Source organism: Littorina saxatilis, linkage group LG9, assembly GCF_037325665.1.
Source record: "Littorina saxatilis isolate snail1 linkage group LG9, US_GU_Lsax_2.0, whole genome shotgun sequence".
NCBI lineage: Eukaryota > Metazoa > Mollusca > Gastropoda > Littorinimorpha > Littorinidae > Littorina > Littorina saxatilis.
In genome coordinates, this window is record NC_090253.1 from 6,412,683 (window position 1) to 6,434,487 (window position 21,805).

At 44.3% G+C, this 21,805-nt stretch overlaps 2 protein-coding genes across 5 annotated transcripts; one reads left to right on the forward strand and one right to left on the reverse strand.

The window, feature by feature from the left end:
* The first annotated feature begins 44 nt into the window (after positions 1 to 44).
* On the forward strand, positions 45 to 21,500 carry LOC138975151 (coiled-coil domain-containing protein 74B-like). 2 transcript variants are annotated; one of them, XM_070347814.1, is made up of 9 exons: positions 45 to 139; positions 1,127 to 1,553; positions 3,353 to 3,533; positions 4,313 to 4,420; positions 13,171 to 13,224; positions 15,460 to 15,598; positions 16,492 to 16,675; positions 17,456 to 17,628; positions 18,068 to 21,500. In XM_070347814.1, the coding sequence occupies exons 2-9, from the start codon at positions 1,419 to 1,421 to the stop codon at positions 18,204 to 18,206; spliced, it is 1,113 nt and encodes a 370-aa protein (XP_070203915.1). In that variant the 5' UTR covers positions 45 to 139; positions 1,127 to 1,418; the 3' UTR covers positions 18,207 to 21,500. The 2 variants fall into 2 exon arrangements, with proteins under 2 accessions (XP_070203915.1, XP_070203916.1); XM_070347815.1 differs by having other exon boundaries at positions 53 to 139; positions 1,151 to 1,553.
* LOC138975150 (uncharacterized) lies at positions 5,760 to 12,262 on the reverse strand. Of its 3 annotated transcripts, XM_070347813.1 has the most exons (3): positions 11,940 to 12,262; positions 9,427 to 9,554; positions 5,760 to 8,331 (listed from the first exon to the last, which is right to left on the reverse strand). In XM_070347813.1, the coding sequence occupies exons 1-3, from the start codon at positions 12,163 to 12,165 to the stop codon at positions 8,323 to 8,325; spliced, it is 363 nt and encodes a 120-aa protein (XP_070203914.1). In that variant the 5' UTR covers positions 12,166 to 12,262; the 3' UTR covers positions 5,760 to 8,322. The 3 variants fall into 3 exon arrangements, with proteins under 3 accessions (XP_070203914.1, XP_070203913.1, XP_070203912.1); XM_070347812.1 differs by lacking the exon at positions 9,427 to 9,554; XM_070347811.1 differs by lacking the exon at positions 5,760 to 8,331 and having other exon boundaries at positions 8,338 to 9,554.
* Positions 21,501 to 21,805: the final 305 nt, after the last annotated feature.

Sequence of the window (21,805 nt, forward strand, 5' to 3'; positions counted from 1 at the left end):
TCCTGTCCTGTTTTGCAAGAGTTACCGTTGTTCACTGTCAGAGTGACCTACCCTGTGTAAACAGTATGGCGGCCAGAGTTGGCGACAACGATCAATAACGCAGCATTCCTCGCTGTCAACTCTGGGTTCTGGGTCTCAGGTAAGTGGTCTGCATTTTTGTCATTGTGGCAAATACTGCTGACGATTCTAGTATTGGCATGATGTATACAGCTAATGTTAGACCCGTATTTTGACCAGATCGCAGGGAGAAATTCGCGTGTACACGTTAGTTACGGCTACGGCTTAGAGGATTTGCATGCTCAACTGGAAACGAGGGCAGTTGCATGCCATTGTTTCAGTCTCGCATTTTGAAACTGTTCGGGTTCGGTTTTCAAAACTATTCCACTTTTGTTGACAGTATTACTACATAAGTAAAATGCGAGGTATTTTATGAAATTCGTCTGTCGATCTTTTCTTTACCTCAGCTGTTACCTCGGATAAAAATGAAGTTTTGAAGCCCAGAAGTAGATCGTGCCGTGTAATGTATACGTTGTGCGTGTTTGTTATGGAACTAGATTATCGTGGACATCAAATACTTTCATTGAAACGTAGTTGAAACTGACAACCCTTATGTGGAGTGTATTTTCCAGAGGGTTCAGTTCAATCCATGTATGGCTTTACACTCTTTCTGTATTGATGATTAATTCCTTCTGACATTTATTTTCACTAGAATTCGATGCTGCTTATTTTGGTTTCTGTGGTTGAAAAGGCCTCTTCTTCTTCTCCTCCTAGCTTCGCTCCATTGAAAAGGCTGAGCTGGTACACCTTTGGCTGTGATTGTGAATAAGTGACACAAATTAACAGTCAAAGTTGATGTCACTTCTACGGGGTTAATTCTGGGCTATGCCAATCAGTAGGTCTGACCTGGAAGTTGGAAGTTTACGATGAATGATAAAGCATGTGTCAGTGAGGCATGTATCTATGGAATTTTTTAGTAATAATGCCACGTGTTATCAAACAGTTACCTGTGAAAAGTTGTTGCTTTCATGTGTTTAACTCTGAGCTGGCTTAATTTGCTTCAGAATCATACTGGGACTTTTCATTGTAATTTTTCGTTTTTTGACTAATGTTTATCATTCTGTCTCAGATCACAATGGGTACATGATTGCAGTGAAAACCAAGTGTTGCTCGGAGAGTAGCTGGGCCAAGGCATTGTACCAGTACAGACCATGGACTGAAGTTGGATTCTCTGACTGTTCAACCTTTAGGTGTATAGTGCGTGCATATACCAGTTTGCCAAAGTCACCGGTGCCAAGGTCAGCGTGCAAGCTTTATGGGACGCATGTTGTAGCAGTCGCTGTATGAAGCTGTGACTTAGCTGGTACCTTTAGACATTAGAGACAGTCGCTGGAGTGTGACTGGGGGACAAACCGACAGCCATGCTCAAACAGGGGCTGGTGCAAGAACGTATCGGGGATCTGACGATGAACCATTTGCCTCCACTGAATACTCTGCCACAGTGGTCTCGCGTCAACAACCTGGACAAAGCTCGCTACCCCAAGCCTTTCGTTAAGGTGAGTTTGTGAAGGTGAAGTGCTACGCTTCCCAAAGTTGCTTTTTTCTGAAGTTTGCATGCCTTTTATATCTCATTTCTGTGACATACTGACCAGTTTGTTACATTCAAAAATGCATCGCTTTTATATTTTGTGGATTTTTTAATGACCCTAAATGCAGCAGTCTGAAAATAGGTCAAGTTTGTGCAGACTCTCCTTGGTGTCCGAACACCCCCGTGTGCAGACTCTCCTCGGTGTCCGAACACCCCCGTGTGCAGACTCTCCTCGGTGTCCGAACACCCCCGTGTGCAGACTCTCCTCGGTGTCCGAACACCCCCGTGTGCAGACTCTCCTCGGTGTCCGAACACCCCCGTGTGCAGACTCTCCTCGGTGTCCGAACACCCCCGTGTGCAGACTCTCCTCGGTGTCCGAACACCCCCGTGTGCAGACTCTCCTCGGTGTCCGAACACCCCCATGTGTAGACTCTCCTCGGTGTCCAAACACCCCCGTGTGTAGACTCTCCTCGGTGTCCAAACACCCCGTGTGTAGACTCTCCTCGGTGTCCAAACACCCCCGTGTGCAGACTCTCCTCGGTGTCCGAACACCCCCGTGTGCAGACTCTCCTCGGTGTCCGAACACCCCCGTGTGCAGACTCTCCTCGGTGTCCGAACACCCTCGTGTGCAGACTCTCCTCGGTGTCCGAACACCCCCGTGTGCAGACTCTCCTCGGTGTCCGAACACCCCCGTGTGCAGACTCTCCTCGGTGTCCGAACACCCCCGTGTGCAGACTCTCCTCGGTGTCCGAACACCCCCGTGTGCAGACTCTCCTCGGTGTCCGAACACCCCCGTGTGCAGACTCTCCTTGGTGTCCGAACACCCCTGTGTGCAGACTCTCCTTGGTGTCCGAACACCCCCGTGTGCACGCATGCACTCAATAAAAATCCCAATTTCACAGCAAAAGTCTCAGGGCTTAGAAACCTGAATTCACACATGCAGGATAAAATATAAATAAATGGCTATAGCCATACGGTATGACAGCTCGCTTTCCTTGGTAAGAAAGCAGCCCAAATTTCCACGAGCGTAACCTCATAGGACAATATGATACAGTGGAACACACTGGTCACACACACCTTTTTACGACCTCCAAAAATCTGGGAAAATCAGGTCTGAAAAAAGAGGGAGTCTTAAAGGTACTGAACTTGTCAAATCCAGGTGCACGGAGACCCTGGGGCTTTTAGTCATACCTCAGGCAGCTATCCGTTAGAAGAACTACCAAGTTTCATTGACTTGCACCCAAAGAGTCAAGAACTGCGATTTTATTTACGAATTAATTTCGTACTCGGACCCGGCTGGTCTTGACCTATTTTTGGATCTAAATTTAGATCGGGTAGATCACCACATCATGCACAAAAAGACACGTCACTAGCAAACTATGTCAGACGTCATCATGAGTTTGTGTAAAACAAAATGGAGGCCGGAATCACTCAGTTGAATCGAACTCCGACCAAACACAACGTAACAACTAGGTTAATTTATGCACTCGCGTGAACAAGAAACTATCGAGCTTCACAGATGTCGTCGTTGGGTAGTTTTGGGTTTGTTTTACTACCATAGGAGGATTTTTGAACTGTAAATGCACTCAGCTGCAACAAAAACGCAAAACGAAGGCTGTGAGCTGCACTGTGCCTTTAAAATGGGGGTAAATTTACAGAGGTTATGAACGCAAAATCTGAGAAAATAGGGTCTTCAAAGGGGGGTTCCACGGTGCCTTGATTAATATGCTTTTCATTCATTATCGTGAAATGGTTTGTGCCTGGCAGGACAAGCTGCAGCCGATGGAGAAGCAGGATGACGAGGACAAGGACCTGGACCTGACAGGGATGAACCCTGCACAGCGCATACAGTACCTCGAGCGCAGCCTCATGTTCCTCAGGCAGCAACACTCTGACGTGCTGGGCTCACTCCACGAAGAGGTCGAGGGGCTCAAGAAAGAAAACAAAGGTCGGGGAGAGAGAGGGAGAGAGAGAGAGAGAGAGAGAGAGAGAGAGAGAGAGAGAGAGAGATTCTGTCAGCAACACTCCAACGTCCTGCGCTCTCTCAGTGTGGTGTGTGCGTGCGTGCATACTGCATCATCTTGGTCTCTTTCTGCCTCTGTTTCCCTGTCCCTGTCTGGCTTTTGTACTCTGACAAATAAATAGGCTGGGGGGAGGGGGGGGGGGGCGGGGGGAAGAGTTAGGTGATAATGGTCAATTGGGACATCGCTGCAGTTCTACAACAGTCTGCAATCAATGCAGAAGGAGATAGAGGGGATGCATGAAGAAAGTCGAGTCGAGTGCTTTTCCTGTGAAGTATCTTCTCATGCTTGGCATGGGTTTGTCTGTCTTCATGTCTCTGTCTCTCTGATTCTTTCATTACAGTACACGTGTCTGTCTTTCTGTTTTCCTGGGGGCCAGGGGTGGGGAGACGGGGATAGAGTGTGTTCTTTCTTTTATATCTTTGGTGGGAGGACACTGTGAGAGGAAATTGTGAGAAAGCTGTGTTTGTACGAATATGTCTGTTATGTTTTCCATTTTCTTCTTCATCAGCTAGTGTACAAACATCCCAGGTCTTGATGTTGAAGCATGCTTGTCTGCGGTTGTAAAAAAAACAACTTTGTTTTAAATGCACAATACATTTCATCTTCTTGTTTCAGAGATGTGTTACTTACTTACATCTCAACTTGTGCTCATCAGCCTGACGGATGTGTTAAATTCATTTGTTCCATCATTGTGTCCCTGCAGATCTACAGTTCAAGATAGTGATGAGCAGTAAAGCAGCACAGCAACAGAAAAGTTCAGAGCACCATGAGTTTGGTGACAAGCTGACCGCAGACGACTATGTAACCAGAGGTCAGTGATTGTGTGTGTGTGTGTGCATTTGCAAACTTGTGTGCATGCGCGCGTGTTTGTGTGTGTGTGTGTGTGTGGTTGCTTATGTGTGTGAGTATGTGTGTGTGTGTGTGTGTGTGTGTGTGTGCATGGATAAGGATAAGATTTATATAGTCCTGTGATGTTACCCTCATGGACATTCGGGCTGCTTTCTCCCTGGGGAAAGCGAGCTGCCATACAGTATACCGCGCTACCCATTTTTTTGTTTTTTTTCCTGCATGTGTGTATTCATGTTTCCAAGCCCTGAGACTTTCGCTGTAAATTGGTTTCTTTATTGTGGGTATGCGTGCACACGGGGAAGTTCGGACACCGAGGAGAGTCTGCACAAATTTGACTCGGGGAAATAAATCCCTTGCCGAATGTGGGGATCGAACACACGCCAATAGCGACAACTGGTTTTGAAGCCAGCGCCGCAACCAACTGAGCTATTTCCCCGCCCCTATTTCCATGCTTTGTGTGTGTGTGTGTGCTTGTAGTCTTGAAAAACTCTCTTTTTCTTATATTAGGGGTAACCATTGTGAAAAAGCTGTAAATGTAATAGGAAGAAAAATAGAGCACACCCCAAAACCTGCAAATATGATGATGCTGGCTACTTCTTCTGCGTTTCAATGGTTGTGTATAGTCTCAAAGTCCTGACAATGCAAAGAACTGCGCTGTTCTCCTCAGGTCTGTGGACTTCCCCTGCAGTTTTGTCATCAGGGCTGTTGGCATAGGCCATGTCTGGAGTGACATCTGATTGAGAAAAGCACATGTTAGCAAGAAATACGGTTGTGGCTGGATACCTCAATATAATGTTACGCATATCTATACATTAAGGCCAAAAAAAAAAAATTGTCTGTTTAGGGTAACATGACCAAAAAAAGTAGGGTCGGTAGGTAGGTAAAAGTTTTGTTTTTGTTTTTTTTTTGTTGGTGTAAATGCTATGTTGGCTGAACATTCACTTCTTATATTTGATGAATACATGTTTCAAAACTAACGTATAAATAAAACAGAGAGAAAGGGAGAGAAAGAAACGCCAAATGTCTCTTTTTAGCATTTTTACCTCTTTTTTTTGTTTTTTTTGTTTTTGAAATCAAAAAAAAGTTTTTGGGTCGGCGCCAAATCGATAGGGTCGGTCGGGTTACCCTAAACAGACAATTTTTTTTTTTTGGCCTAATCAAAAGTCTGCTTCGACACTTCCCTAACGTCTTTAGCCCTCTTAGCAATTTAGTGAAGCCCTTATGGAGTTATGACCATACAAAACAGACACCTCCACACATAACAATACAGTGACTGAAACAGCCAAGCTTCACAAGGAGAATTAGGTTCTTCATTATTTATTTACAACAATTTCGGTTATGGCATGTATCTTGTAGTACGGGCACTGGTTGGGAAGTAAGGCATGGTTAGGTGAAGATGACACCAATCAGACAAAATATCAATTTTTTCCCGACCCCCCCAGACTGCCAGCTAAGCGTGACCAGAAACCTTTATTATGGTGGCTTTACTTTGACTGAACAGAATCCACTGCTCACCGCGGTACCCACAGTATCTTACTGCCCTCGCGGCTGCCCTACCACCCAGGCCTCCATCCGTCACTCACTGCTTTACATCTACTGACAAACTGGAGGCACTGGACCACTGAACCAGGCCACTTTTGTGGTTTGTATTGGGCTCAACCATGGTCCAGGGGGCTAGACAAGCTTAATAAGCTCCAAAATTTACAAAATATAACTACCAATAAAAATGTTCCCCATTGGGAACCACATCTTCACCATAACCATGCCTAACTTCAGCCAACCGTACCAAAAACAAAGCAACAACAACAAAGAAAAAATACATATGCGCCGGTTAGAATTAAGCTGAATGATGGGCAAAATTGCAAGCTATACATACACACATATATACACAAGTTAGGATAGAGCTGAATGATGGACTAGAAATTCTGCTCAAAACATACACACACCAGGTAGAACCAGAAGTGAGCGTAATCATGGACTAGGGATTCCGATGTAATTGACTCAATAAAAATTGAAGTGATGAAACGACAATACTGCAAAGAACATCCCAGACAATTCTAGTTCTTCCACAAGTGAAGGATAACTGGTGACCACTAAAATTCCGTTAAGTGAACAAGCTGCCCGGATGTCAAGCCTATCGGAAGCAGGAAGGGGATGGTGGGTGGAAAAACTAAACAAACTTACTGGGCCAAATAAAGGTGAGTAGCGAACCTGCATAGCCTATGCTTAGAAATACTTCACAAGATTTTCAAAACATGATGAATAGAACCAAGTTGACCAAATGTCAAGTCGGCAAGGCAGGGTATGAACATTTTTAGATCAAACAATCGCCAACTAAACTTCAGGCTTCCCCAGGCCTCGTAAACAATTGCTCAGAGTCTATAATTACCACATATTCAAAATTAGAACAATGCAAAACCCAAACCGTTCAGAAAAAAGGACTTGTTCCTTGTAAACGACTTGCTGCTAGCGATGATAGCCTGGCGTCTGATACGGGTCTTAAGATGCCAGACTCAACCAAATAAGAATCGGGCTGGATGAGGCACCACAATTAGTCTTGGAGTGCCATTGTTACTTGAACATCCGGGCTACTTAGACACATTGGCGAGAGGCTGAACCAAATAAAGATTGACCCATATATGAAGCACTGATCGTCTGCTCGAGAATCGCCTCCACTCTACTCGAGACAACTGTGTCTGCCTTGAAGTTCATAACAGCATTTAAGCAGAAGCTGAAATGTTTTTATGACCATACAAAACAGACACCTCCACACATAACAATACAGTGACTGAAACAGCCAAGCTTCACAAGGAGAATTAGGTTCTTCATTATTTATTTACAACAATTTCGGTTATGGCATGTATCTTGTAGTACGGGCACTGGTTGGGAAGTAAGGCATGGTTAGGTGAAGATGACACCAATCAGACAAAATATCAATTTTTTCCCGACCCCCCCAGACTGCCAGCTAAGCGTGACCAGAAACCTTTATTATGGTGGCTTTACTTTGACTGAACAGAATCCACTGCTCACCGCGGTACCCACAGTATCTTACTGCCCTCGCGGCTGCCCTACCACCCAGGCCTCCATCCGTCACTCACTGCTTTACATCTACTGACAAACTGGAGGCACTGGACCACTGAACCAGGCCACTTTTGTGGTTTGTATTGGGCTCAACCATGGTCCAGGGGGCTAGACAAGCTTAATAAGCTCCAAAATTTACAAAATATAACTACCAATAAAATTGTTCCCCATTGGGAACCACATCTTCACCATAACCATGCCTAACTTCAGCCACAAACCAGCTGGCCTACCAGCAGGTTCCCCAAACCGGTGACCCTAAAATTATATTTGTAAGGCTCTCTTCCAGACTCCATGCCAACAGACAGGTGCCCCAGCTGCTGAGGTGTACACCATCTGCAGCCAGACACGCGTCATCAGCAACAATGCGGGGGTGTTTAATAAACCACCCCCGCTCCCCTGCCACCAGGTGCCTGGCCCTGCGCGTGCCGCGCTTTCTGGCGCGTTCTGCCCCTGCTGGGTCTACTGAATAGCGCCAGGTGCGCCGCGGCAGCATGTCTGACCAGACGACCCGAGTGGTGGGGTACCTGGCCCCGATATAAGCGAGCCACAACTGGAGCTCCTGGGCCCATTCAACCGTGTTTAGCCTACCTATGTCGTTGGCTCCTACATGCAGGACCAGGTAGGCTGGGGGTGGTCCCTCAATTGCACCCTCCAACAGCGTGCGCAGGCCGGAGAATTGTAGGCCCGACTGGCCGGCGAAGCGCACCGGCAGGGGAAGTCGCAGCGTGCGTCCCCACTGCACCAGGTCCCGCTCCAGTCTACGCACAATGCTGGACCCCAGGATTAAGACCTCTGTAATATATAAACCCACCATTAGTGTCAAGAAAATGATTAAAATGATTAAGCTAAGGCTATACAACATTTACAAGCTTTAAATCCCTACCGGTTGAGGCGCACACCATCAACCGCTGCATTCTGTACACTTGCATCCAAAGAAAAAGAAAATGTTAATCAAATTAAACATGATTTAACTCCACCCCGGCTGTTGAGGTGCACACCATCATCAGCGGGACCAACACACGTACCCCCGCTCCCTTACGAACTAGGACATCGCACGTATGATTTAACAACTGCAGATCTCCAGCGGCCTAGCCTCATGATAGTGTTTAAAGGGGCTCCGTTGATAGCAGCAGTAGTTGCAGCCCCAATCCGAAAGGAATGGGACGTGAATTTATCCGCTGACCAACCCAGGGTATTTGCGCCTTTTTTCAGGACAGCCTGAAACTGGTAACTGGACAGGGGCTTACCATTAAAATGTATGAACAGTGCGCCTGTGACAGCGGGACGGACTAACAGGTAAGCCCGCAGATTTGCCACTGGGCAAACCTCAGGGTGGCTCAGTACTTTCTTGATTTTTACGACGCCACCTCTGCCCTCTTGGTCGGTTTTCGTGGCACCGACTGTCACAAGCAAGTCTTCATTGATGCGTATGGAATCATTCTGTAGGCCCGACCTGCCCCCAGGCAATGACTGGTCCTGGCCCACGATCTCGCTAACACGAAACAGACCAAAAAATGCCAGTGTGAAAACAGCCGCGAATAACCTTCTTTCAAAAGCGTTGGTGCAGACTGTATGGAGGACACCTATCAACTGCTGCAGCCTGTCAAACGTTATGGGGAGCCTGCTGTCCTGGCGCTTATTCGTTCGTGCTAGGCCTTGGAACATTTTTCGCAAAAGGAAGTTGTCGGTGGGGTCAACCCACCCATTCAGCTTGTGCTTACAGCTTATCCCTGCAATGTAAGCTCTGATAGTTGCTGGTGCCTTCCCTGCAAGTGACAGATGTGCTGCAAAGTGAATAACATGTTGCTGACAAGTCGGCCACTCCAGGGGTACCCCATGGGTGGACCTGAATTTTTCAAATAGGTGTACGCCCTGTCGGTACGCTACCTGCGTTGATGGCGCGAAAGCGGCCGAGACCAGACGCTTTACTTCACTTGAAGTAGCCTCAGTAGCGACTGTGGCACCGCTGTGGCATGCTCGTCTGCCTCTGGGACCAGGCTCCTGAATTTCGCCCACTGAAAACGGGACAAGGCATCAGCCACACAGTTTTTGTGGCCAGGAATATGTTTCGCCCTGAAAAGAATGTTGTGGTTAAGGCAAGACAATACAAGTGATCGGACGAGGTGCATCAATGGCTCTGATCGGCAGGTTTGTTTGTTAATGACATGCACTGCAGCCAGGTTATCGCAGTGGAACATCACCTTTTTATTGCTGAACTTCTTCCCCCAGATTTCAACTGCCAGTGCAATCGGGAACAGTTCTTTAAAAGTTATATCTGGGGAGTTGTCTTGCCAGTGCGCAGGCCAGGTACCAGAAGCCCAACTGTTTTGGAAGAAGGCTCCAAAGCCCACCGACCCGGCCGAGTCCGTGTACAAATGGAGTGAATCGTTATCCTCCCATGACTGCTCGAACATGAAGCTGGCACCATTGTACGTTTTTAGGAAAGAATCCCAAACCCTTAAATCTTCTTTCATTGCCTCTGTAATCCTAATCCTGTGGTTGGGTTTTCTCGCCCCCCTTGTCGCGTCGATAAGACGCCTGCAAAAGGCTCGCCCTGGAATGACTGCTCTACAAGCAAAGTTCAGACTCCCGATCAAGGACTGAAGTTCTTTTAACGTGGATTTGTTCTTCCCATCGATAAAGCTGGCTATAACTGCTTGTAATGCTGACCGTTTGTCTTCTGGGAGTCGGACCTCCATTGCTATGGTATCGACAATGAGACCCAAGAATTTAATTGAAGTTGAGGGGCCTTCTACTTTTTCCGGAGCTACTGGAACTCCCAGCTCTTCGAATGTTTCAAGTATGCTGGCCAGGATGCGCTGTGCTTCCACCCCTGAAGCTCCACCCCCACAAAAATCATCCAAGTAATGTATGATATCCTCCGAATGACTTGCTGTGCGGACACACCACTCTAAGAAAGTGCTAAACTTTTCAAACAGAGCGCACGAGATGGAACAACCGAAAGGCAGGGCCTTGTCCACAAAGAATTTACCATCAACTTGCATACCCAATAGGCAAAAATCATCTGGATGAATCGGCAACAGTCTAAAAGCGGATCTGATGTCTACCTTTATCAAGTGCGCTCCCTGCCCTATTCTTCTCACCATGTACGTGACTGCATCGAAACTGGTGTACTGCACCGAGCTCAACTCTGCTGGAATGCCTCCATTTATCGAATCTACGTCAGGATGTGACAGATCAAAAATTAGTCTGAACTCGCCAGGGGTTGATTTTTCCACCAAGCCGATAGGGGAGATTATCAGGTTTTCCATAGGGGTGCTGCTAAAAGGGCCGGCCACCCGAGATAGGCTTACCTCCACCATCAGTTTATCCCAAACAATCTGTCGCTGCCGCCTAGCAGAACTATGGTTTCGTGCAGTTCTTCCCTCCCTTTTCCCTTCGTATGGAATTCTAAAACCCTGTGTAAACCCATCTGCCAGTTCCTGTGCTAACTGTGGGTGTGGGTACTGCTTCAGCCAACGGATTAAGTCTGCAATGGAAATAGGGGACAACGCAAGTGTGGACAATGGGCAAAAAATGATTCTCGTGGGGGTGTCAACCACCTCACTGCTGGCTTCCACTGCTTCCAAAACGAAAGGACTGGTTAGGATGTGTGGCTGTCGAGCCAGCTTGTTCTCCCGCGGGCTGTGGTGGCTTGGTCTTCCGGCAAGTCAGGATGCCGTGAGATGCTCCTCCACAGCCAGCGCATTTGTGTTCATATCTGCACCCCTCCCTGGTGCATCCACCGGGCTTGTTAAAGTGGAAACAGACCTTTGACTGTTCTGTCTTTGTTGCACTTCGGCCTTTGGGTTTAAGTGGCACCTGTTGGAGGACAGTTGGCCGAGAAAAAATTTGAAGCCAGAGTTGTGTGTCAATCATGCCCCAAGGCCTGGATGGTTCCGCCTCCTTCCGAGACCGGAATTGCTGGTCATACATGGACCAGCCGCTGCCGGGGTTATCCCGGGCTGCGTTTCTGATGAGGTCCATGTAAGCCAGCAGGCCTTGGGTACAATCGTGGTGCACCTTCATGTAAACCGACATAAATACAAGAAAAGCGGAAGACCACTGTTCAATGCTCAGCGCGGCTTTCGCTCTGCGCTCGACCTTAGGCACCAGCCTGCCTTGCTCGTCAATGGAGAAGGACGCGACCTGCCCCTCCTCCGGCCTTTCAGTGAAGGATTTGGCCAGAAGTGAGGACAAATCAACAAATTTCCCCTCGCAAATTTTTATCTTCATTTCTGCCGTCACCGTTATGTTCAATTCGTCCAGGTCCTGGCCTTTCGAATTTGTCAAGGCAGACTTGGTGACAAGTTCTACCAGAGCCCTGGAACGTTCTGCGTTTTGCAGAGCCTGTTCCTCCAGCGCCCTTATCCGTTGCATCAAAAAATCTTCCCCCATACCTGGTGAGGAACTGTGATGAAGATCCTGCGCCGCCGCTGGGGTCTGCCACCAAGCCGGGTCCTGTGGGGGTCCAGCTGTCGCCGCCATGGCTGGTGCCTGGTTACCCAGTGCGCGCTCCTGGCCAGTCGGCGCCTGCTCCGCCTGTGGCCTTCCCTGGGGGCTGCGGGATCTGTGACGGGCGGGTGGCCTTCCGCTGGTGGCTCTCTGCGTGCGACGTGGTGGCATCTGTAACACTACTGTTATGAGATATATTTCCAGACAAAATTGACAAAGCAGTGGGACGTACTTGCTGATTTGTTTGTTTTTTTGTTTTTTTTAATTTTTTTTTATTTTTTTTTATAATTATTATTATTATTATTATTATTATTGACAAGCCGCACGAGCGGGTCGTCTTTGTTACTATTGCCCACGGGAGTTAACTCCCAATGCCTACCCGTGCGTCGGTTATTGGTTACTGCCTGGGCCGAAAATAGGTCAACCACGTTCTCTAGCCGCATCGCCGATGCGCGCTTTGTTCACTATGGGCCGCAAAATAGGTCACCCGCGCTCTCGTCGGCCCCCATTCAAAAGTGGCATCCGTAACACTACGCTCCGCCCCCGAAACAAAAACTAAACAAACTTACTGGGCCAAATAAAGGTGAGTAGCGAACCTGCATAGCCTATGCTTAGAAATACTTCACAAGATTTTCAAAACATGATGAATAGAACCAAGTTGACCAAATGTCAAGTCGGCAAGGCAGGGTATGAACATTTTTAGATCAAACAATCGCCAACTAAACTTCAGGCTTCCCCAGGCCTCGTAAACAATTGCTCAGAGTCTATAATTACCACATATTCAAAATTAGAACAATGCAAAACCCAAACCGTTCAGAAAAAAGGACTTGTTCCTTGTAAACGACTTGCTGCTAGCGATGATAGCCTGGCGTCTGATACGGGTCTTAAGATGCCAGACTCAACCAAATAAGAATCGGGCTGGATGAGGCACCACAATTAGTCTTGGAGTGCCATTGTTACTTGAACATCCGGGCTACTTAGACACATTGGCGAGAGGCTGAACCAAATAAAGATTGACCCATATATGAAGCACTGATCGTCTGCTCGAGAATCGCCTCCACTCTACTCGAGACAACTGTGTCTGCCTTGAAGTTCATAACAGCATTTAAGCAGAAGCTGAAATGTTTTTATCACAGCTTTTTGTTGATATACAACGATTGTTCTTTATCTTCACAGACTTCTCAGCATCATCATCACGATCCAAACGACTTGCAGGAAGTAACTCTAGGGGTAAGAAAGGTTTATTTCCGTTTTCTTTTGTTGTACATGTAGGTTCAATTTATTTACAGTACATACAACCTCTTTGCTCTGCCTTTTTGTCCATGTAATCTTCTCCCACAACAGTAACAGATGCAATTAATCTGATGTAAAGCGCTAATAATACCAGTTGGATCTATTTTGATGAATTCACAATCTTTGGCTTTGCTTGTATCTTGTTTAAAAAAAAAATGTACAGTAAACACTAAAAACAACAGCAATGACAACAGGAGCACCACTTCCCTTGTTCGTTTTGTAATAGATTTCTTTCACCTTCGCCCGACCGGGTTATCGACTACACACAGAAGACATTGTGGGGCCGTGCGGACCCATGCTTCTCAAAGAAGGAAAAATATGCATACCCTTCCGTAGACCCATGCTTTTCAAAGAAGCAAAAACGTGCATCCCCTTCCGTAGACGCCGTGGTTAAATTTCCCCGAGAAATAATTAATTTAAATTATTAATTTAATTATAGCCTGCATCATTAGTTGTCAGTAATTATTACATGTGCTGATTGTTCTCTTTGCCTGCGCGCGTATAGTATGTTGGTTATGATTGGTCATAGTATGTTTGTTTATGTTTGGTCGTTATCTTTGCCTGTGCGTGTATTGTATGTTTGGTCGTTTTCTTTGCCTGTGCATGTATAGTTTGTTGGTTATGTTTGGTCGGTTTCTTTGCCTGTGCGTGTATAGTATGCTTGGTCGATGTATGTATTGTAAAGCGCTAAGAGTAGACATTTTTCTAGAATAGCGCTATAAAAGTTTGCATTATTATTATTATTATAACCGTGCGGACTAAAGCTTCTCAAAAATTGAAAAACGTGCATCCCCTTCTGGAGACGCCATGGTTAAATTTCCGCGAGAAGTAATTAATTTAAATTATTAATTTAATTATAACCGTGCGGACTAAAGCTTCTCAAAAAAGGAAAAACGTGAATACCCTTCTGTAGACGACGTGGGGCCGTGTGGACCCACATTGTTATGTATTAATTTCGCTCCACGCGACTTGCTTATATAACTCCAAAATTAAACAGATCGTAGAAAATGATGTTTAGAGCCAGTACCTGAAGGTTTGTGACTAATCTCTCCCTACTAGTTTTTATGTAAGTTCCTTCAGTTTGAGAAACATGGGTCCGCACGGCCCCACGATGTCTTCCGTGTGTAGTCTAAATTTGATCTTTGTTTTTTTAATTACTTCTTGCTGAAATTTAATAACCTTTTAGGACATCAGAGCTTTTTATGTGTTTGAGGCATTCTTAAAAGCTCATTAAAAAATTCCAACCGGTTTAAGAGATATTTGCAATTAAACATCCTTCTTGGACCACACGGACCCACGACGACCGGCGAAGGTTAAATGGGGCTTTCATGCATCTCTCAAACGTAGGTTTTATGGCTTTTCTTGTTTGACTCAAAGTTTTGTGTGTGTTCATGTATATTGTTGACATGACAGTTTATTGTGTGTTTGTGTGTGTTAGTTTACATGACAGTTTATTGTGTGTTTGTGTGTGTTGTTGACATGACAGTTTATTGTGTTGTTGACATGACAGTTTATTGTGTTGTTGACATGACAGTTTATTGTGTTGTTGACATGACAGTTTATTGTGTGTGTTGTTGACATGACAGTTTATTGTGTTGTTGACATGACAGTTTATTGTGTTGTTGACATGACAGTTTATTGTGTGTTTGTTTGTGTATATATAGTTTATATGACAGTTTATTGTGTTGTTGACATAACAGTTTATCGTGTGTGTTGTTGACATGACAGTTTATTGTGTTGTTGACATGACAGTTTATTGTGTTGTTGACATGAAAGTTTATTGTGTTGTTGACATGAAAGTTTATTGTGTTGTTGACATGACAGTTTATTGTGTTGTTGACATGACAGTTTATTGTGTTGTTGACATGACAGTTTATTGTGTTGTTGACATGACAGTTTATTGTGTTGTTGACATGACAGTTTATTGTGTGTGTTGTTGACATGAAAGTTTATTGTGTTGTTGACATGACAGTTTATTGTGTTGTTGACATGAAAGTTTATTGTGTTGTTGACATGACAGTTTATTGTGTTGTTGACATGACAGTTTATTGTGTGTTTGTTTGTGTATATATAGTTTATATGACAGTTTATTGTGTTGTTGACATAACAGTTTATCGTGTGTTTGTGTGTGTAGTTTACATGACAGTTTATTGTGTGTGTTTGTGTTGACAGAAGACAAACTGGACGAGCTGAAGGTGCTATTCCTGGAGGAGGAAATCAAGGAGCTGAAACACGCGCTGCGGGAAACACGCAACAAAAACACCTATATCCAGCAGCTGCTGGAACAGTCAGACGAAGCCAGGAAACAACAGTGAGTTGATAGGAGATGTTGGGAAATCACTTTTGTGTTGGACAGCTCAGTTTTTTTTATAAAATGTTTATATTTTTTTTCTTATTATAGACGTGCCCTGTTTTCAGTAAAACACTGTAGCAAAAATAGCATACACAAGTTTTTCCACAGGTAATTCCATTTGAGATTATTCAAAAACAATCTCCTCAAAAGTTTTTGTGATGAATATGGAATATGTTTATTAATGATGATCCAAACAATCATATATGCATATGAAAGGTTCATATTTTGTTCTTATTATAATATTGTTATATATATGATGTAGGCTGCTTGTGTAGTCCCTTTGTCTATTAGCATTATCTTTAACAAAATATACCTGTAACGGCAGGCCGCCTGCTGTGTGGGGAACTTTCAACTTGTGCTAACTGTCCCTTCATTTGAGGTACCACTGTAATTGTCTCTGTGTTTTAAAAAAACATAAATGAAAGCATCTGCACAAGGTTTTTAAGCCAGTTCTATTGCTCTACCATTTGCACATTTGTCTACCCCAAGAACACCCCCCCCCCCCCCCCCCCCCCCCTGTTCTTTCAAGACTATGCTTTCTCTGAGTTTATTATGATAGTGTGTGTAAATTTACCTTCGTTTCCTAGACACCCCCACCCTCCCCCCCACCACCCTTCCCCCTCTTTCTCAGCTTCTCAGCACTTTGAAGACCTAAATATCTCAAAGTTTTCTATTTTGTGAGACTTGATTATCTCAGATTTCTGTTTTGAAAGAGGGAAGGGGACCTCTGTAGTCAGCTTATTCAACTAAGTAAATAAAATTAGTTACGGCTGAAGTCTGTCGGTCAGGCATCTTTTTTCCTTTTTTCTTTCTTTCTTGCTTGATCAACAATCTGGTGCTGCATGTTCCAGGCTGGCACAGCTGGACTCTCTCAAGTACCAGATGACGCAGGGCGGTGCGCAGATCTCACAGATGGCCGAGAAGATCGCAGAGGGTCAGAGTCCCCAGGAAACTGGGGGTCGGCCGCTGTCATTGCCCGAGTGTCAGGCCATCATCCGACACATGCAGCAGGTCAACGAACGACAAGCGCATGAGGTCAGTCAAGGTCGTCGGCTTTCATCGTGTGAACTTTCTCAGACAGGATAGTATTGTTTGCTAGTGTTGTTTGACTTGTGTAGAAGTTTGAGTTAAGGGGAGTGTGTGTATTGTAATGTGTACAAGTTACGAAGATCACTTCCTTATCTGCAGTGTGTATGTGTTTGTGGTAATAAAGAAAGGAATATAAATTTGCAACTATATACATGTACCACGCAAGTTAATGACTACAAGTCTCCTTTCTGGTTTGCTCTCAGGAAGCTTAGGTAGTTAGTAATATGTGAGAGAAGATTATCATGGATACATGTAAAGGTAAAAGAACACTACCTTATAATATTTTGGAAACACCAACGCCTAGGATGAACACAACTATTTCAGCAAATTTGCCCCCAAAAATCTAAAAGCCCCCTTGCCTTGCCTTGTCGATAGAGTCATAGTAAAAACCTCACTTTAGTCCTTAGTTTTTTTTTTAACTTTTTTTAGTTAGCAATTTTAAAAGACCACAACCGGAAAGAAGCATGGAGCTTATTTTCCGCACACGTATGTGCACATCGACTTGGGTGGTCTCTGTTAACCAGAGCGTCTTTTCACGGTTTGGTCCCCAAAAGGCTGCTTTCACAAGTTATTTTAGAAAATTTCCTTTTGGGGAAAATCAAACAAATTTCTGGATTTCATGACAGATTTCAAACGTCGAGAGATTCCCAAAAAATGTCATTGTAGTGTTCTATTGCATTGTGCTGAACTGTACTGTACTGTTCATCATTGCCTATCTCACCACAGTTGGAGCAGCTCAAGTCAGACCTGCGTGACGTGCTATACTCACACAAGTGGACGCCAGACGCCTACCTCCTGGCTAAAGCCTACATCGCTGAGGACGACAAGAAAGACGACTCCGACTCTACCTCCAAGAGTGGCCTTCCCAAAATAGCTCTCAAGAACCAAACACGAAAACTGTGAGTCAAACAAACTGAAAATAGGTACTACATTTTCTATTGAAAGCGAACTCTGGAAAATGTCTGGAAAGTTTTCCCACATGACATTATAGGCCAGTCAATATGTGACATTGAGTGGATGTGGAGTAGTTGTTTCTCCTTAATTCCTGACAAGCTCTATCATTATCATTGCACATTGCAAAGACAGAGCAAATTATTTCTCACCCTGAAACATATAGCTTTGGGTCTAAGCATTGTAGCTGCTTTTCAGGTCTGAATTTTATGCCTGTCTTCTGTCCACAAGTTTCTGATGCAATATGTAATTTGTTTCACAACTGCCCAAAAGTTCAAAACAAGCTCAGAATTATTATAAAGACTTTGGCTTTCATGTCACAAATGCAGAAAATCTCTTGCATTCTTAGTGGCTTCCTCAATTTATCCTTTGGTTGTTTGATTGCAGACCTGAAGTAGCTTACATCCGCGACACAGTGTCCTTACCAGCGCTGCGGCAGACGATTGGCACCAAGGCGGTGGATAGGAGAAAACGCACGCAGATCCTGCAGAAAGCCAAGCTACGGAGGGAGGTGGTGCCCAAATAGCACTGGCCTCTCTCTCCCTTAGTCCTTATCCAATTTGTCTGTGTGCCGTTCTGTCACTATGCCATGAAAGAGAAATCCATTATGGGTGAACAAATGTCAAATACAGTGGAACCCCCCCCCCCCCCCTTTAAAATCCTCTTATACTCTGAGAAAATCAGGTCTTATAAAGGAGACAGGCTTGACATTGGGGTACATTTACAGTGGTAAAAATCTGAAATGAACTAAAACAGGGTCCTAATGAGGGGGTTCCACTGTATAATTAATATGATACAGTGGTGCCTGTCCAAAGCAGAGAAAGGGTTTTTTACAGTTCATGTATAGTCTGGACTTCGTCCATGGAGTTCATCATCTCAAGATTGGCCTTCGCGGCCTCTCAAACCACACATTTCTGCAAAAAAACTAGGAGGAATCCCTATTGTGCATGCCAGGCGCCCCCTTTTTTTTTTACAAGACACCTCATAATGAAGGATGCCACATGTGGTTACTCAGCCTATGAACTTACCAACATGTACCTCTTAGAAAAGGGCACCAGTTGAGGGACAGTTGTAGGCGGATTCAGGGTTGTCCTCCCGACACAGGTACCACTGTATGAAAAAGTTGTAGTGTTGGATGTTTAGTATTGCAGGGTGTTGAGCAGAGATACTACAAAAGAGAGATCGTTCACTCGAGCCTGAAGGTGTGTCGAATACTTCAAATTCAAATGATTGAAAAAGCATCATCAGCTTTCTCTGTCACATATAGTGCAGGCGTGATGTGGTAATAAGATTCGATACCGATTCATGCTCAGCCAGGCAGTAACCTTATGAGTATTTTTACTCTGCTGCTATGACTAAGTCACCGATACAAACTTTATTCTCAACATTCTTTGTGATTTTCTGGGGGGACATACATGATAGAACTTTACGTGATTATTATTATTATTATTATGACGTCTTCTTAATCTCTACTTCGCTTTAGATTGTAGGGTCAAGAACAGATGCGTTGGTTCATTACATCGATAGCGTATCTCATTAAACATGCCAGAAGCATGCGTTACCTGACCCCCCGCGGGTTAGGGGGAGTCCCATATTGGTTGGGACGAGAAAGAATTTACCCGATGCTCCCCAGCATGTCGTAAGAGGTGACTAACGGATTCTGTTTCTCCTTTTACCCTTGTTAAGTGTTTCTTGTATAGAATATAGTCAATTTTTGTAAAGATTTTAGTCAAGCAGTATGTAAGAAAATGTTAAGTCCTTTGTACTGGAAACTTGCATTCTCCCAGTAAGGTAATATATTGTACTACGTTGCAAGCCCCTGGAGCAAATTTTTGATTAGTGCTTTTGTGAACAAGAAACAATTGACAAGTGGCTCTATCCCATCTCCCCCCTTCCCCCGTCGTGATATAACCTTCGTGGTTGAAAACGACGTAAAACACCAAATAAAGAAAATGCGTTACCTGGCCCAAGCTGGTAGAGAGACCACAGTGTTAAATGATTTCTTACGTCATATTTTGATGTCCCCTGGGACTAGACAAGACTTTCTGTCTTCAAATTTCATAGTACGGCCAAAGAGAGAGCGTGAGCGATTACTCTTTTGCAGTATCTTTGATATCCCCTGCAAAGATAATAAGCTAATGTATGCTTGTCTTGAATTGTATGTCTGCGATCAGACTGTGTTATACCAGTGCTTGTTGTGTTCTCTGTGATATCTGTGAAATGTGACGTTTGTGATGAATGTGTAATATGACATATCAAAATCAGTCCTTTCCCTTTTCGTCAAATATTGGTGCATGTTTCGGATGTTTTGGAGAACTTATATAGTTTCGAGTCTAAGCTACTTACAAAACTGACGTTGCATGTGGACCAAAAAACCTGTTTTTCAGTAGGCAGAATGCCTAAAGGAGAATCACAAAATGTGAAGTATTATTTTCTTTGTTTACTCCAAACCTGTGATGAAGCTTTGCATTTTTCCAATGAGCGCTTCTGGGGTGATAACGCGAGACAACTCCTGTGATCTTGCCACAAGGTGGCGTCAGTTACCAGCCGAAAGAAAGAAGGGGCATAACCTCACCAGAACCACCCATTAGCTAGGTACAAAAATGTGGGTGGATTGGTTGTCTCCCTTGCGCTGCTGATTTCGAATGTTCACTGCAACGAATCATCCGAGTGGTGGTGAGGATTAGAACACAACTTTCGGAAAGCTAGATAGTACATGAGACAACTACTGCAGTGAATACTGATCTCTGGAAGGGTTGCAAAAAAGCTTGAAAAATAACAGGGGGGAAAGAATCCCTTTGTCTCCTCAAAAATCAAAGATACTTTCATCCGTCCATGATTGAAACAAAAATTATCTTCGAGTGTAATCCCATTATTGTTCTTTTTGTCATTTTGTGCTCGCCTTCCATCGACAAAATCATGCTGTTAAGCATGCCGTGCATTTCTGCTGAAAATATTTCGTAATTGTGTAAACTTCTCCTTGCGTACCGTACTTTCCGGGTTACAAGGCGCTACAGCGCATAAGGCACAGGGTAGTACCTAATAGCTGAAACATGCATTATCACAAGTTGTTTGACTGGTACTCAGGCGGTCTCTTTGATTTTTTTCGTATTTCATACACGGATTAGGCGCTTCGTTATACAAGACGCAGGGGTCAAACTCGAGGAAAAAAATTGCGCCTTATGACCCGGAAAGTACGGTACTTGTTTTGTAAAACTGAAAAATGTGTCCGAGGCTTGAGCTGTCTATGGCTTGAGGCATTTTATATATGTATCTTTTTGATTGCATACTTGTTTTACATGAATATTGATGATCTATGGGTGTTGATTTTTGAATAAATGTGCATTATATATTGAGTACACGTACCTTACACCAAAAAGCAAGTCTCTTTTTTTTTTTGTTATCTACTTTAAGGAGGGTGGGAGGCAAGAAAATCAAACCTGTTCTACAAGAATGGAAGTTTGAGCATGTGTCATAATGCTCAAACGTTTCTGAAATATTAAATTTTGTACCAAAAGAATTCAATGTTCATTGCCGGTTTTTCTTTTCCTGGACGAAGTAGAGATACAGATAGATCATGAATATTTCTGACAAATTGTTTGCAGTGCAGCTAAGAAGACTAAACCATGAATTTTATGAATGTCTGCAGATATTTGAGTTGCTTGCTTGATTCTTTACTGATTTGGAACTTTTTGTTTATTACATTTGTAACTGAAGATTTTTTGTTCCGTTTTTTTCTGAACACTTCAGAAGTGTTTTTGTCATGTAGAGTTTAATCTGCATGATGAAAACCAGGATCAATAAAAGCGTTTTTCAGTGACATTAGTCTGCTGAGTCTGTTTGCATGTGTGGTTGAGAAGGTGAGAGAGAGAGAGATTATTGTCAGATACTGTCTTCTTTCTTGTTCATAGGCTCAAACTCCCACCTTCACTCATGTTTTCGCACGAGTGTTTTTACACCCCCGGTATAGGGGTGTGTTTACACCCCCGGTATAGGGGTGTGTATAGGTTTCGGTCGATGTGTTTGTTTGTGTGTTTGTGTTCGCATATAGATCTCAAGAATGAACGGACCGATCGTCACCAAACTTGGTGAACAGGTTCTATACATTCCTGAGACGGTCCTTAC